The sequence below is a fragment of the Ascaphus truei genome, chromosome 4 (assembly GCF_040206685.1).
Source record: "Ascaphus truei isolate aAscTru1 chromosome 4, aAscTru1.hap1, whole genome shotgun sequence".
Taxonomy (NCBI): Eukaryota; Metazoa; Chordata; class Amphibia; order Anura; family Ascaphidae; genus Ascaphus; species Ascaphus truei.
Genome location: NC_134486.1, coordinates 110,116,683 through 110,130,925, shown reverse-complemented (window position 1 = coordinate 110,130,925; position 14,243 = coordinate 110,116,683). Strand labels below are relative to the sequence as shown.

At 44.7% G+C, this 14,243-nt stretch overlaps 1 protein-coding gene across 16 annotated transcripts in view; it reads right to left on the bottom strand.

The window, feature by feature from the left end:
* The window catches only part of LOC142493013 (sodium/calcium exchanger 1), a 498,730-nt gene that overhangs the window by 32,060 nt on the left and 452,427 nt on the right, over positions 1–14,243 (bottom strand). For all 16 annotated transcript variants that reach the window (XM_075596382.1, XM_075596383.1, XM_075596384.1 and 13 more), the window contains one exon: positions 10,496–10,595. In XM_075596382.1, coding sequence (XP_075452497.1) covers positions 10,496–10,595 — 100 coding nt within the window. The remainder of the gene's footprint in view (positions 1–10,495; positions 10,596–14,243) is intronic.

The window sequence follows — 14,243 nt, the reverse complement described above, 5'->3', positions numbered from 1 at the left end:
TAGCTCTAGAGAGGGATGTAGAGGTTTAACGGCTTTGTAATTAAAGAGTGGTGGATTTATACTAACATGGCTCAATTTGCCTGGAGATGTGAAAACTTTGCAACAGTTATTCTGACATTGACATTTTTGCAACCAGGCAAATCCCCGGTCCGTCTTTTTATACACTTAAATTGTAAACCATTATGCTCACTGCCAGTGCTTTGCAAAAAATGAAATTATAATAATTCAAACTAGATTTCCATGGCTAGATCATAAAATGCAACGTTGGAAAATAAATCTCTCCAAAAGCAATCCCTTTAGGGAATGATTAATTTGGCTTGTGTTGGATTGAATGAGAGGATGTATATGGACTTTGGGGATAAGCTGTCATAATCAGGATTGAGATGCAGCTGGCAACATCTGCACGGAGAGCCACAATTAAGTTAATCACAAAAAGAAATGGAGTATCAGAAAATGAAAAATTGCTAGAAGCTCAGCCCGAGTGACCTGAAAACAGTCTCTGCAGGCACGGTGACACTCAATGCAATGTGCCATCTCAAACTGCACCAGGACGGTGCTCTGTGGCATTTGTCTTTGATGACTGTAATGTAATTCAAATCTTTAATTGAAAGAATCCACAGGAGAGACAACAGGACATCTGACACTTCTAGCAGCATCAGTTGTTGTCCTTCAGCTGTGCAGCTCAAGTTCAGATTCATATTCTAGCGTGTCAAAATGCAGTTCCTCCAGAAAGTGTTCCGAGCCCGTTTACCACTTTAAGGAAATGAAATATTTGGTGGGAGGAGAGCAGCGTGGAGATAATCAATAAGCAAAGTTCAACTTGACCATTTTTTTTTTACTTTTATTATTAAGTGTTCAGCCGTAGATCAACTGTTATTGACTATGTTTGGCAATCATTTTTATAGGAGCATAACATGGCGGACATATATATTTTTTCACAGCTCCTTTATATGTTACAGAACAGATATAGCAGCACTTACTGCAGGAGTGGCCAAGTCTAGTTCTCAAGTGCCACTAGCAGGTGAGGTTCTAAGGATATCCCTGCTTCAGCACAGGTGGCTCAATCAGTTGCTCAGTCATTGACTGACTGAGCCACCTGTGCTGAAACAGGGATATCCTTAAAACCTGACCTGTTGGGGGTCCTTAAAAACTGGAGTTGGCCACTCCTGACTTACTGTCTTCGGAGCCGCTGCAATGCGCAATTGCGCGCTCTTGGGCTGGAGTTCTGCCTGTCTGCCACCAGGACTAACGATTCTGTCTCGCCATTCCTGCAGGTCCAGCTGAGGCTGCTGATTGACTAAAACCCGTTACCTGTCCCTTATCAGCAGCCAGCCCTTTATAAACCTCGCCTACCTGTTCTCTTTGCCTGATTATTGTGGTTTTTCCCTGTGAAATAGCTTGCTGCCTCGTTTGTGTTGCGGTCTCACGTTCTCCGTTCACTGGACCCTATTCAGACCCTAACTACACTGCTCCTTTTCCGTCCATGACCCGGCTTGTTCTTGACCATCGCTGCATGCTGCCTGCCTCTAACTATTGCCTGTCCACTGACCATTGCTACCTGTCTGCTGCCTGCCTCTTACTATTGCTACCTATCTGGTGCCTGCCTCTTACTATTGCTACCTATCTGGTGCCTGCCTCTTACTATTGCTACCTATCTGGTGCCTGCCTCTTACTATTGCTACCTATCTGGTGCCTGCCTCTTACTATTGCTACCTATCTGGTGCCTGCCTCTGACCATCGCTGATAAAGTGCAAGATAACCCGGTGCTGGTTAAAAAAATATATAGTGACTTAAATGATTTGTGATGCAGCTCAAACCCAAAAAAAGAACAACCTCTAAATTCAAGTGATACTGTATGAGTAAATGTGAAAATAAGGGGAGCACAGTGTGATTTATAAAAGTGAAATATAGAATATATAAAGAGAAAAATAGGTGTAATAAATATGGATGTTAAACGATAAAGAATGTTGTGTTCTCTTTAAAACGATTTCCTCATGTGCAGCAAGCAGGAGTCTTCCATCAGGGTCTCATAGGCAGAGAAAAAAGAGAGAGCTCCTTAAGTGGCCCATTGGGGCTGCGCGGGTGGGAAGTTTTCCGCTGTATACACCGCAGGCATTTTCTACAATGGCGCTCTACTGACTCCCGCATTTTGGGCCAGCAGAACTGGTCTCTGACTAGGCCGAAGGTCTTGACCACACACAGGTGTCTGTGATCATCGTGCAGGGACCGTAGTCGTGTACTGCAGGCTTCTGGGCAGTGCTAGCGGTCTCCTGTCGGGGTGGTTGTGATAGGGGACAATTCTGTAGAGATGACCACACTGCATGTGGAACTTGTCCCATTCCCTTACGATGACAGCGACTGTGTCGGTAGGACCGCGCTTCACCAAGGAGGAGTTGTTTTGTTGAAAGGCCTGATGTATAGCTCTAGCCACCAGGTCTCACATCTGGTGTCTTCTACGAAGCGGCAAAAGTATCCTCAGAACCCCAAAAAGGATCGCAGCTCCATCACATTGTCTGGTCTGGGCCAGTTCACTACGGCTTCAACCTTAGTGGGGTCGGTAGCCACTCCATCTGCATAGGTGACTGATGTGCGGCAGAACCGACATTTGTCCAGGGACAACTTCAGGCCTTCTTTATCCAGTCTATCTAGTACCTTCAGGAGGCGTTCCTCGTGCTCTCCTAGAGTCTTACCGAACACGATGATGTCATCCAGGTAGACTAGGCATTCCCGGGGATTCATATCCCCGATGGTCTTCTCCATCAACATCTGGAATGTCGACGGGGCACCGCAAATGCCTTGGGGCATTCGGGTGAACTGATAGAACCCGAGGGGACAGACAAACGCTGTCTTCTCCTGGTCTTCGGAGCTAATGGGTACCTTGTAGTACCCAAATCTCAGGTCCAGCACACTGAACCACTGACGTCCTGATAAGCCGCTGAGGATTTCTTCTATCCACGGCAGGGTGTACTGATCTGGTGCAACGGTTCAGGGTGCGGTAGTCTACAGATAGACGTACGGACCCATTCAAATTGTATAGGGTGAGGCGAGATGTTCTGGATGGTCACCTTGATTTTCCCAGTAAATGAGGACTTCCACTCTTTTATCTCTGGTACCACCTTGAACCCTCTCCCGGCATCCTCTTTGGGCGTGGTCTCTAGGGAGAAGTACCAGTCGGCCTCATCACGGCCCAGGTAGCTAGGTTCAGCGGCCATGTGCCTCACTCCCCCTGGTGGAATCTAGGTCAACCCCTTCTCGAGATTGAAGAGTTGGCCATATCCCTCTTGGGCAGAGATCTTATGGCATTCCTCCTTGATTATGGGGTGAATCTTCAGCAAAGATAGGGTTAATTCACCAACCTCTTCCATATAGGCCTGAATCAGGGCCCACACTACATCAACGTTGGTCCCCAATATGATGGGGGCGCTTGGATGTTCCCGGGGTTCGGGACATATTAGAGCTTCCACTTCCATGGGGTGGGTTTTGTTGGTGTTCAGCTGTCGTATGTCCATCCTTACTTTAACAACACCATCAATGGGTAGTCTTCACTGCTAAGCCCCCACAACTTTATCTTCTCCACTGACTCCATGGGCAGATGCTTCAGATGCAGGACGTAAAATGGCCGGTAGATAATGGTCACCTGTGACCCGATGTCCAGCAGTGCAGAGGAGTATATTCCTTCACTAGAACTCTTATAATAGCTGCAGGACCTACTCGATTGTAGGCATCCATTTGGGGTGCCTCTTCGGGGCTGAGCGCAGGGGCACTCTCCGAGGATGTGGAGCGCTGTTCCGTCGTTTGGACTGTGAAGGCCCTGGTGTCAGAAGAGCTGGTCTTTGGCTTAGGACAATCCTTGGCAAAGTGACTTTCTCTGTGGCACTTATAAAAACAGGTACTTCGGTTCATATCAAACCCATAGTTAGTATCCGATTTCCTCGGTGTCCAGGAGGTCTGTCGTGAATGACTCTGGGGAGTAGGGTCCTCAGACTTCTCCTTCGTGGTGGACTTCTTTGATGGAGTCGCGTTACTCTCTCCTTTGGAAGATTCACGTGACATCCTGGGGGTCTGAAACAGCAAAAGGACCTCATGTTCTCATATTCGATCCATAAAGTCCTCGAAGTTAGGAGGATTCTCTGTAGAGAGCGTACAGCAGATCCTAGTCACTAGGGGATTGGTGAGCGAAGCCCCCCGCAGGAACTGCTTGGTCCGATAATCATCTAACTCGACCACACAAATTACCTTCTTGCTCATCAGGGTACACAGTGCCAGCTGCAGCCATTGAAGAAATTCAGACAAATCCTCCCTCTCCTTTTGGTTGATAGCATGGAACTGGGCCAGCAACGCAATGGGGTCATCCTTTTTACCATAGGTTTTGGTTAAGGCCCGAATCAGATCTTGAGCATCAGCCTCTTCATGGCACTCACGATATAGTTGCTCTATGTGGGCGGCTGTGGGCCGCAGACAATCCAGTATTCGCTGTCGCTATATAGTGTCCGTGCAAGTCCATTCTGCCAGTACTTGCACCGCATGGTCTCTCCATTCTTCAAACGCCTTTTCTCCCAGGGGTGTAGGCCGTGTCCCAGAGAAAGCCTTTAGCGATAGTGTGGTCTTGGGAGGACTGCACAAATTTGTTCGCTAGTCTCTGTATTACGTCCTCAAAGTCCACGTTTCCGGTTGACAGGAGACTATGAACTTGCTCTGGACTAGTCCCGTACCTTCTGGGGGTATATGAAGAGTGTGGTGTCTCAGCCCTGTGAGGCACCTCTAGTGTGGCCCCCGGACTGAATTTTACCCTGGGTATGGGTAAGTCTGATTAATGAGTCTTATAATGATCATAACTACCTGTCTGCTGCCAGCCTCTCATTATCATTAACTGTCTGCTGCCTACCTCTGACCATAACTACCTGTCTGCTGCCTACCTCTGACCATAATGACCTGTCTGCTGTCTGCCTCTGACCATCACTACCTGTCTGCTGTCTGCCTCTGACCATCACTACCTGTCTGCTGTCTGCCTCTGACCATCACTACCTGTCTGCTGTCTGCCTCTGACCATAACTACCTGTCTGCTGCCAGCCTCTCATTATCATTAACTGTCTGCTGCCTACCTCTGACCATAACTACCTGTCTGCTGCCTACCTCTGACCATAACGACCTGTCTGCTGCCTGCCTCTGACCATCACTACCTGTCTGCTGTCTGCCTCTGACCGTCACTACCTGTTTGCTGTCTGCCTCTGACCATCACTACCTGTCTGCTGCCTGCCTCTGACCATCACTACCTGTCTGCTGCCTGCCTCTGACCATCACTACCTGTCTGCTGTCTGCCTCTGACCATCACTACCTGTCTGCTGCCTGCCTCTGACCATCACTACCTGTCTGCTGCCTGCCCCTGACCATCACTACCTGTCTGCTGAGCCTGCCTCTGACCATCACTACCTGTCTGCTGCCTGCCTCTGACCATCACTACCTGTCTGCTGCCTGCCTCTGACCATCACTACCTGTCTGCTGAGCCTGCCTCTGACCATCACTACCTGTTTGCTGCCTGCCTCTGACCATCACTACCTGTTTGCTGCCTGCCTCTGACCATCACTACCTGTTTGCTGCCTGCCTCTGACCATCACTACCTGTCTGCTGCCTGCCTCTGACCATCACTACCTGTTTGCTGCCTGCCTCTGACCATCACTATCTGTCTGCTGCCTGCCTCTGACCATCACTACCTGTTTGCTGCCTGCCTCTGACCATCACTACCTGTTTGCTGCCTGCCTCTGACCATCACTACCTGTTTGCTGCCTGCCTCTGACCATCACTACCTGTCTGCTGCCTGCCTCTGACATCACTACCTGTCTGCTGTCTGCCTCTGACCATCACTACCTGTCTGCTGCCTGCCTCTGACCATCACTACCTGTTTGCTGCCTGCCTCTGACCTCTCTGCCTGTCCACTGACCATCGCTACCTGCCTGCTAGCCACCTGCTAGCCTGTCCCAGTTACTGGAAAGTCGCTCCCCTTGACAGCGATGGTCGCAGCACCGGATGATTAATGCTGCAGGGGTCCCATTCAGAAGCATGGACACCCCACAGCATGATCGTGGTAGAGACTGTCCTGACACCGCGGACAAGGAAGCAAATGTCTACGTGCCGGGAAAGTAAGTCTTGCTGCATCTGTAGCTCTCATTGTTGATCCAGAATGTACAGTTTGGCAAGCTCACCCAATACATAGTAATATAAAACCTTATATTGTATTCACTGGCTAGGATGGCCACTTCACTTCATGGTCACTTCACTTAAATAGGTCGCAAGGTGTCTTGCAGCATGGAAGCTGTCATATTAACCAAGTTGTGCTCTTCCATGAGAAACCTTCTAAAAGGGTCTTATGGAGTTTAACTGCTTAACTTAAACTGGCAGCAACTGGGTGGGTGTTTCATTGTTGTAGCCAAAATATGTAACTAAAAAAAAAGACTTTTTAACTAAGAGATATGATGGAGTCAATGCTATTAATAGAACACAGGGCTCACGCAGTAAGTTGTTAACAATTTAGGAGGAATTTAGAAAGTGTTAGTGATAAATTACTGGAAGCTTTGTGAAGCATAATAGCCTAAAGCATTTGAAAGATCAGAAACGCAGCTTTCTGATTCATCCAACATTTGGGGCATTAATGACCTAGGAATGCACTGAAAGTTTTACCAGCTGCTAACATTAAAACAAATGTTAACATGAACACAAGCAAGCACGTCTAGCCTACTATAGTAACACCCCTCTCAGCACTGGACATTAATGCTCTGGCTGTATCTGGCCTTCAACTCCCCGGGAGATGTAATTGACAGGTAAATCTCATTTTGTATTATATACTTTAAAAAAATGGAGGCGAAGGAGACTGGTTTGATTTTTTGTTGTTGCTTATTCTTCGTATTTGCCATGGTGTAGTTCGAGTAGGACTACTTCTGAAGGTCTACATTTGAAAGGCTACGCAGGAGACTGGGAAGGAGTAACAAGGATAAGGGTTTTTGCTCTACTGCAGCCCTGCTACGCCATGCTAATTGGGGCAGCAGCTTTAATTTCACATGATAACCAAAGCGCTTTCACTAATTCAAAGGTCTTGTCTGAAACATTCTCGCTTTTGGCAGAAGCAATCAGGCCACAGATGTAAAACAAAATAAATGTTCTTTAGTATGTAGTCCCTTGTGTTTAGTATGACATAATCAGCAAAGGGTTGCAGCCTTACTGCACAGGCAGTATAATATTAAAAAGTGCGCCAAACACAGCAATCAATGTAATAAATAAAATAATGAAAAAAATGATGAGACTATGATGTGGAATCTGCTTCACGAATTTCACATCTGATTCCACGTCCCTTAAAAGAACATAACAGGCTATACCTGGGGCATCACACCTACTCTCGTCCCTCCTGTCCAATTCTGCTTGGACCTAATCTTGTAATATTTACATGCAAGCAAGGAGAGTTAGACAACAATTAGTAAGGATACGACTACTCATTATTAACCATTTTTTTATCAACTAACCAACTTTACCAATTAACCCAATCATTATAGAAAAGTGTAAGTGGAGCAATGACACACAGTTAAAGGAGCAATCCAAGCTGTTTCTTTCTTCATTTTTTAATACAGGGTTGAAGCAGGGGGTCTCCGGAGCTGAACCCCATTCATTTCCACTCTGGAGACCTCCTGCTTCAAGAGATACTTACCTCCGAAAGGGGTGCTGGTATCCCTCTGCAGTTTAAAGCCCGTGGTCACATGGGCCAATATGACATCACGGCTTCCTATTGGCCCGCAGTGCCCGGGAGCTTTGAAAAGCAGTCATGTGAACCCTGGCGCAACTACCAGCGCCCACTACGGAAGTAAGTACCTCCGGAAGCAGAGGGTCCCCGGAACTGAACTGAATGAGGTTCAGCTCCTGGGCCCCCTGCTTCAATCCCGTATAAACAAACATGTGAAAAAAAAAAAAAAAAAAAGGAAAGAAAATAAAAAAGCGTGGATTGCCTCTTTAAAATACTAAATGTTAAAGTAGGGTTCCATTATAGGTAACTAGGTATATCTAGCACTTATTTCCCCAAATTATGATTATTCCTGAATTTGGGGCTACTTTTTCTGAAGGGTAGTAATCTATATTAATTCATGTGCGTTAGCTATTATTGATCAATAATGATTGAAATGGTCTTAATGGTTTTGCACTTTAATTAAAAAAAAAAAAAACACTTATCTATATGTAAGGCCTATCTTTTTACCAGCAGCAAACTTCTATAGGGAGGAGCACAGTAATATGTACAGTCTTTCACAAATATTAGGCCAATCCTTTTCCTTGCTGCATACTCCATAAGGGCATTTTAATATAGTGTCACTGAAACGTCATAGGGGTAGGTTTATTGGCTCATCTGCTTTACATAGCAGTTTCTTGGAGGTGTATGTCTCCTCCCTTCAAGAAAGAGTCCCTACCATTTTTCCAATTGGTACAGGTATATCACACTTCATTGTCAGTCTGCAATCACCCTCCAAGAGTAGGTGAATGTATAAGGCTGGCAGAAAGGAATATATGTAAGTTTTATTATATTCACACCAGGGAATTTGTGCACCCACAGTTTACCCCTATAGTAAGGTAACTATGATACTGGCTTTAGCCAACTTTTAATTGCTCTACTCACAATAAGCATATGCTTTATTTAACCCCTTCAGGGCTTTCTCACATTTTCACTAGTCCATGGGACAATAATGACATAATATTTGTACAGCAGGGCCCCGGATATACGGCGGGTTCCGTTCCAGAGGCCCGCCGTATAGTGAAAATCGCCGGAAAGCAGATCCGGCGATTTTCACTTCTGCGCATGCGCAAACCGGCATTTTTGCCGTTCTGCGCATGTGCAACCTATGGTATGCGCGCACAGCCTGCGGTCTGCGCATGCGCACCGGGCGCACCCGCCCGTTCTGCGCATGCGCGATTTACAAACCAACATGGCGGCCCCCTTCTTGGTGCCGCCGTATCAGCGGATCGCCGAGAAGCGGGGCCCTGCTGAACCTGCAAATTCGGTTATGCCTTGACGTTGGCTGCGAGCTTATAACGCTTTGGCCAAAGGGTTTAACGAAATAACCCTTATTCATGAGATCACTATTTTATTTTAGCCTAATTGGTAGGAGCGCAGGAATCGTTCTTTTAATATTAAGTTTCAATCTGAAAATATGGTATTGGGTTAGAACTAAAACAAAACTAAGGGTCACATTTGGTTACCATACAGTCCGGGGGAAAAAAATCAGGATTGCAGGTTGGTGGATGGGTGCTTTCTGGCCATTTTATCCCTCTTTCTATCCTGTCTGAAGACATGTTGATTAGATAATGTTAAATGTAGGTATAATTGCAACTTGGTTTTGCAGAATCAAATAGCTTATGACATCCTCAGCCTGTAAGCTCACAGCGACATAGAAAAACTATTAATGCATGCCACTTCCTCTGCCAGACCACAAGTTCCACTGGTAATCATTCACCAAAAGATTAAAACAAATGTCAATGCTATACAAACTATGCATTAGCTATTATTTATCAATAATGATTGAAAATGGTCTTAATGGTTTTGCACTTTAATTAAAAAAACTCTGTGTTAGTTGCATGTGTTATTATTTTTTTTTTTTTCATCACCACACTATGGTCTGTAGAAGCTTTGATCTTGAATAGGAAGCTGAGAAAGTAAAGACTGGGGCTGAAATGAATGTGGATACCAGAGGAGCGAATCTAACAAGCTCATGCTTTTCAACTCTGGTGAGAAACAATTATTTGTAAGGGTCTTGCTGCGATCATGCTTGAAAAAGGAACCTTCGGTCCTAAATATCTGTTAGCCATTAATTGTATCACTTCTGCCTTATGTTTGTTCTTTTTTTATGACACAAACTTATTTTTCTGTCTAGTCTACAGACTAACATGGTACCATCCTCTATTTGTCCCAAAAAAAAGGATGCAAGGCTAGGAGAAAACTAGCTGCATCATTTACTAAACGGCATTCGCATTAGTCAACGTGTGATTGTTCAACAGGGAGATTTGGTAAGAAAATGTTTCAGGGAGAACGTATAAAATGAGGGCATGCCAAGATTAACTAGGGGCAGATGCGAGATAGGTTTGGGGTACTATAACCCGCACATTTCCCATATTTTCTGTCACTCAATGAAATAAAATGAACATTAAACAGAGTATTCTACTTCCCAATTCCTTTGTCACGATTTCCACTGAGATGTACAGTAATACGGAGACACTTATTTATTTTTTTCCCTTAATTTTATCGCACCTGTAACAAGATCGAAGGAAGCAGGTCAGTGTGACTGTTTTTTTGATTGTCACAGTTGTTGAAATATCAATGGATTGCCAGAAGCATATTCTCAACACATATGCAAACTGTGCCTTACTTTACTCTATTCTCGGCTGATATCCTCTTGTTGACTCCAGTTGTAGACAGTGGTATGAGGAAGACTGTTTTACAATGACAGCAGGCAGAGAGATATGAACTTACCAGCACTGACAGTGATCGCTTCAATGAATTGCTCTCTCCAGCTGTTAGTTCCAACCACAATGGCAAGGTTTGTCTTTTTAATGAGTTTGTCCACAGTGCTCTGTAGAGACAGAAAGAGGTGAGGGACTTAATGAAGTTGTTCATGCAACTTTTCAACCAAGGACATGTTAGAGCATGAACCATTTGGCAGATGGAGTTCTCCGAATAACATATGTTGCATTATAGAGATCCCTGTAGCTAACTGTCCCAGGAATGTATTTTTAAAATGCAAATCTACGGTCATGGTACGATCAGGAAGTCTGTCATTTATTTGTAATGGAATGGAGCTGGCATTATTAAACTACTCTGGGTAATGCTCAGCAATTGCACATTTGCTCCATGTTAGAAAAACCACCATAAAAAAAAAGTAGAGGTTAAACAAAAAAGTAAAATGTAAAAACGACAAGAAGAGTTTGTGCTCATTTACAAAGAATCAACCGTTCTCAAGTGTAGACTTGCTATTATGTCACACGTTTCCCTTTCATCTACCCAACCCCAAAATACATATATATTTTTTAAAAGGTAAGTCCCAAAATGCAACACATTGTTAAATTCCCTCTGCAAAGTTCGTTAACACGTGGTAAACACCTGGTAGATGCTTCTCTCCAATATCATGGGCTGAACTCTCGAAGCGGAGTCAATGTGAAATTGCTTATCAGATTACTTGCCAGTGGCCATTTGAAGTAGTTTCAGTAGCTGTTGATATATTGCTTTTGCTATGTTATTAACCAGGCAGGTGGTTCATATGTATATAACTCAGCCAAGCTTGTGGAAGGCTTGTGTGGCCACCTGACAGCAGGCTATTATAAACAGATACAGTTGCCAAGCGTACACTCAGTGAGCCACGTACATTTGTGAATTATTTATACAGTATACTATTCATGACCGATTCAACAGTTTAACTGGTTCATGCAGAGGCATGTCAATATACACTCCATAAATGATCACTTTGCTCACTATCTTCATTTTAAAGGTACACTAGAAAAAATATTCTAAAAAATAAAATCACACGTTTACCCATCCTATTTGTAGCCCAAGATATTTAGCTAAAATGGAAATAGAAACCCTCTCAAATGTAACCCCTTCAATGCTAGCAACCCGGCAATACATTCCTGTACAATCTAGCGTTTACAGAACAAGAACAGCAGCTATGGTGTGTATCTGCTGGCCTATGGCCATACCAAGAATTTCTCCATGACTCTCCCAGTTCTGGACATATTCATCTTGTGGGTTAGATAAAAGGCTCCTGGTGACTTCCTTCATATCAAACCAATTTAAAATGTCAATGTTATTGGTACATACAAATAATTTAAGGGGTAATCCCTCCTAGGAGCAACATGAAGTAATTCCAGTGACATGTTTAAGAAGTCTCATTTGGATAATGAATACTTTTTTTTATATCCAAATTTGACACCTTTAAGCATTTTGAATACATTTTTAAAGTAAGGCTTGGGAGGGGTTTGGTTTCCCCTGGCTGCTCCTGGTTGTGTGATGTCACTGTGTGATCAGCGTGTGCTTGTACTGCATCCCCCTCCCCACATCTTTATTGGTTCTCTGATAAGGACAGGCTGGGAGAAAGCTAAATAAAACACTTGAATCAATGAATAAGAATGTCTGCTTGTCTTATGCATAAGGAGATGTAGAATACAGTAGGTAGTCATAGTCGATCCAGCTACTTTGGACACTGGAAGCAAAGATATTGCTTAATACTTAACACTCTGCTCATGTATGTGGACCTGAAATATAGCTCAGCTTACATCTCTTTAGTGCTCAGCAGCATTCCTTTCTTAGAAATATATAATATGAATCAAAAACACAGCAATACATTATACAGCACGTGTTATGTGCAATGCCACCAATACAATATTCTATACAGGCGGTCCTCGGTTATCCGACGCAATGCGTTACTCAAAATGGCGTCGGATAGCGAAGCGTCGTAAAGCGAAACCCGTTTTCCCATAGAAACACTGTTTAAATCAAACGTTCCGTTCCTGAAGGCATTTTTAATGCTAAAATACACAGAAAATGTTACTCAAGCAATAAGATATGCAGCACACACATAGATTATGTTGGAAACATTATATTTATTGATTCCAGAACTGTAAAATAAAACTATAAAAATAAAACTATGCTGTATTCTGTACAGAAATGTACATGAGCAAAAAAAAAACCACATCAATTATTGGAGGAAGATGATTGGGGGGGGGGGGGATCTTCAACAGACAACGGACTTTTTGGAGGTGATGTAGGTGGAGTTGAAGGTTTCGGCCACTTGAAGAATCTCTTCATTGAAGTCTGGACAGATCCTTTCCTTTTCTGCGTGTAGATCTCTCTATAGCAGCTGATTTGGTTAGACACCCCACGACTGACTGTTGAACTCCGTTCAATGTTAGGGTCATTGGGCCTCATGCAGTAAGCCCCGATACAAAATTTTCGGCACGAATTGCGAAAATGTTTTTTTTGGGCGATTTGCCCTCGCAGTATTCAGTAAGGGCCGAATCCTTCCGATCCCTGCTGAAGCACTGCGAAAGCAAAGCTGCCGATGAGCTGTGGCGATACAGCCTGGCTCCCGATAAGGCTCCCGATAAACCTTTGGTGCCGATAGATGTTTGCAGCTGAGAGAGACAAGCCGCTCTCTCAGCGCAAACTTCGGCACCAAAAAAAGTATTTAAAAACAACTTTTATTCATAGTGTACATGTGCAGGGGGTCTTCGGAGCTGAACCGCGTTGGTTTGAGGTCCGGGGACCCCCTGCCCCCCGAGATACAGGCCCCTTTATGAGGTGCCGGTATCCCTCGGCGTTTAAAGGTCCCGATCACGTGACCGCGACCTGTAAACAAACCAGAGGGATACCGGCACCCCATAAAGGGGCCTGTATCTCGGGGGGCAGGGGGTCCCCGGACCTCAAACCAACGCTGTTCTGCTCCGGAGACCCTCTGCACATGTACAGTATAAATAAAACACACACACATCAATAAAGACTCGTTCCTTACCTTGGCGGCTATGTGCAACGGTAATGAAGCAGCATGAATGTCTTTTTAATTATACTGTACAGTGAGCAGGGGGTCCCCTGAGCTGAACCGCATTGCTTTGTGGAGCAGGGACCCCCTGCTTCCCGAGTTACAGGCCCCGGTATGTGTCATCGGGTGGCAGTGTCGCCGCCATGTTTATAGCGTCCCCGCAATAAACATGGCGTCCACACTGTAACCGATGGCCCAAACCGGGGCCTGTAACTCGGGAGGCAGGGGGTCTCTGAGCCACAAATAAATGCGCTTCAGCTCAGGGGGCCTCCTGCTTCCGCACAATATTATTAAAATACATTAATGCTGCTTCATTACCATAGCAGATAGCCGCTAAGGCAATGAAGGGGTTAACGCATAGTAGCATGTTTATTGGGGACAAATGCCCCCAATAAACATAGCATCAATACACAACATACAGTATAGTAATGGGCAGAATGACTATTATCCACAAATGGATAATAGTGCAGTTGTCCATTTACAATACATACACAACAATAAAGACTTTAAATACATATAGCACTCACCCATGTCCCACTGCCACGATGAAGGCCATCCTCATCGTCATCCTGCCCATGCCCCATCCGCTTCTGCAAAACAAACACAAGAATTACAACATCCAAATGAATGTCCCCTAACCCCTTAATCACCATAGCGGTTATTAACCGCTACAGTTATTAAGGGGTTAAG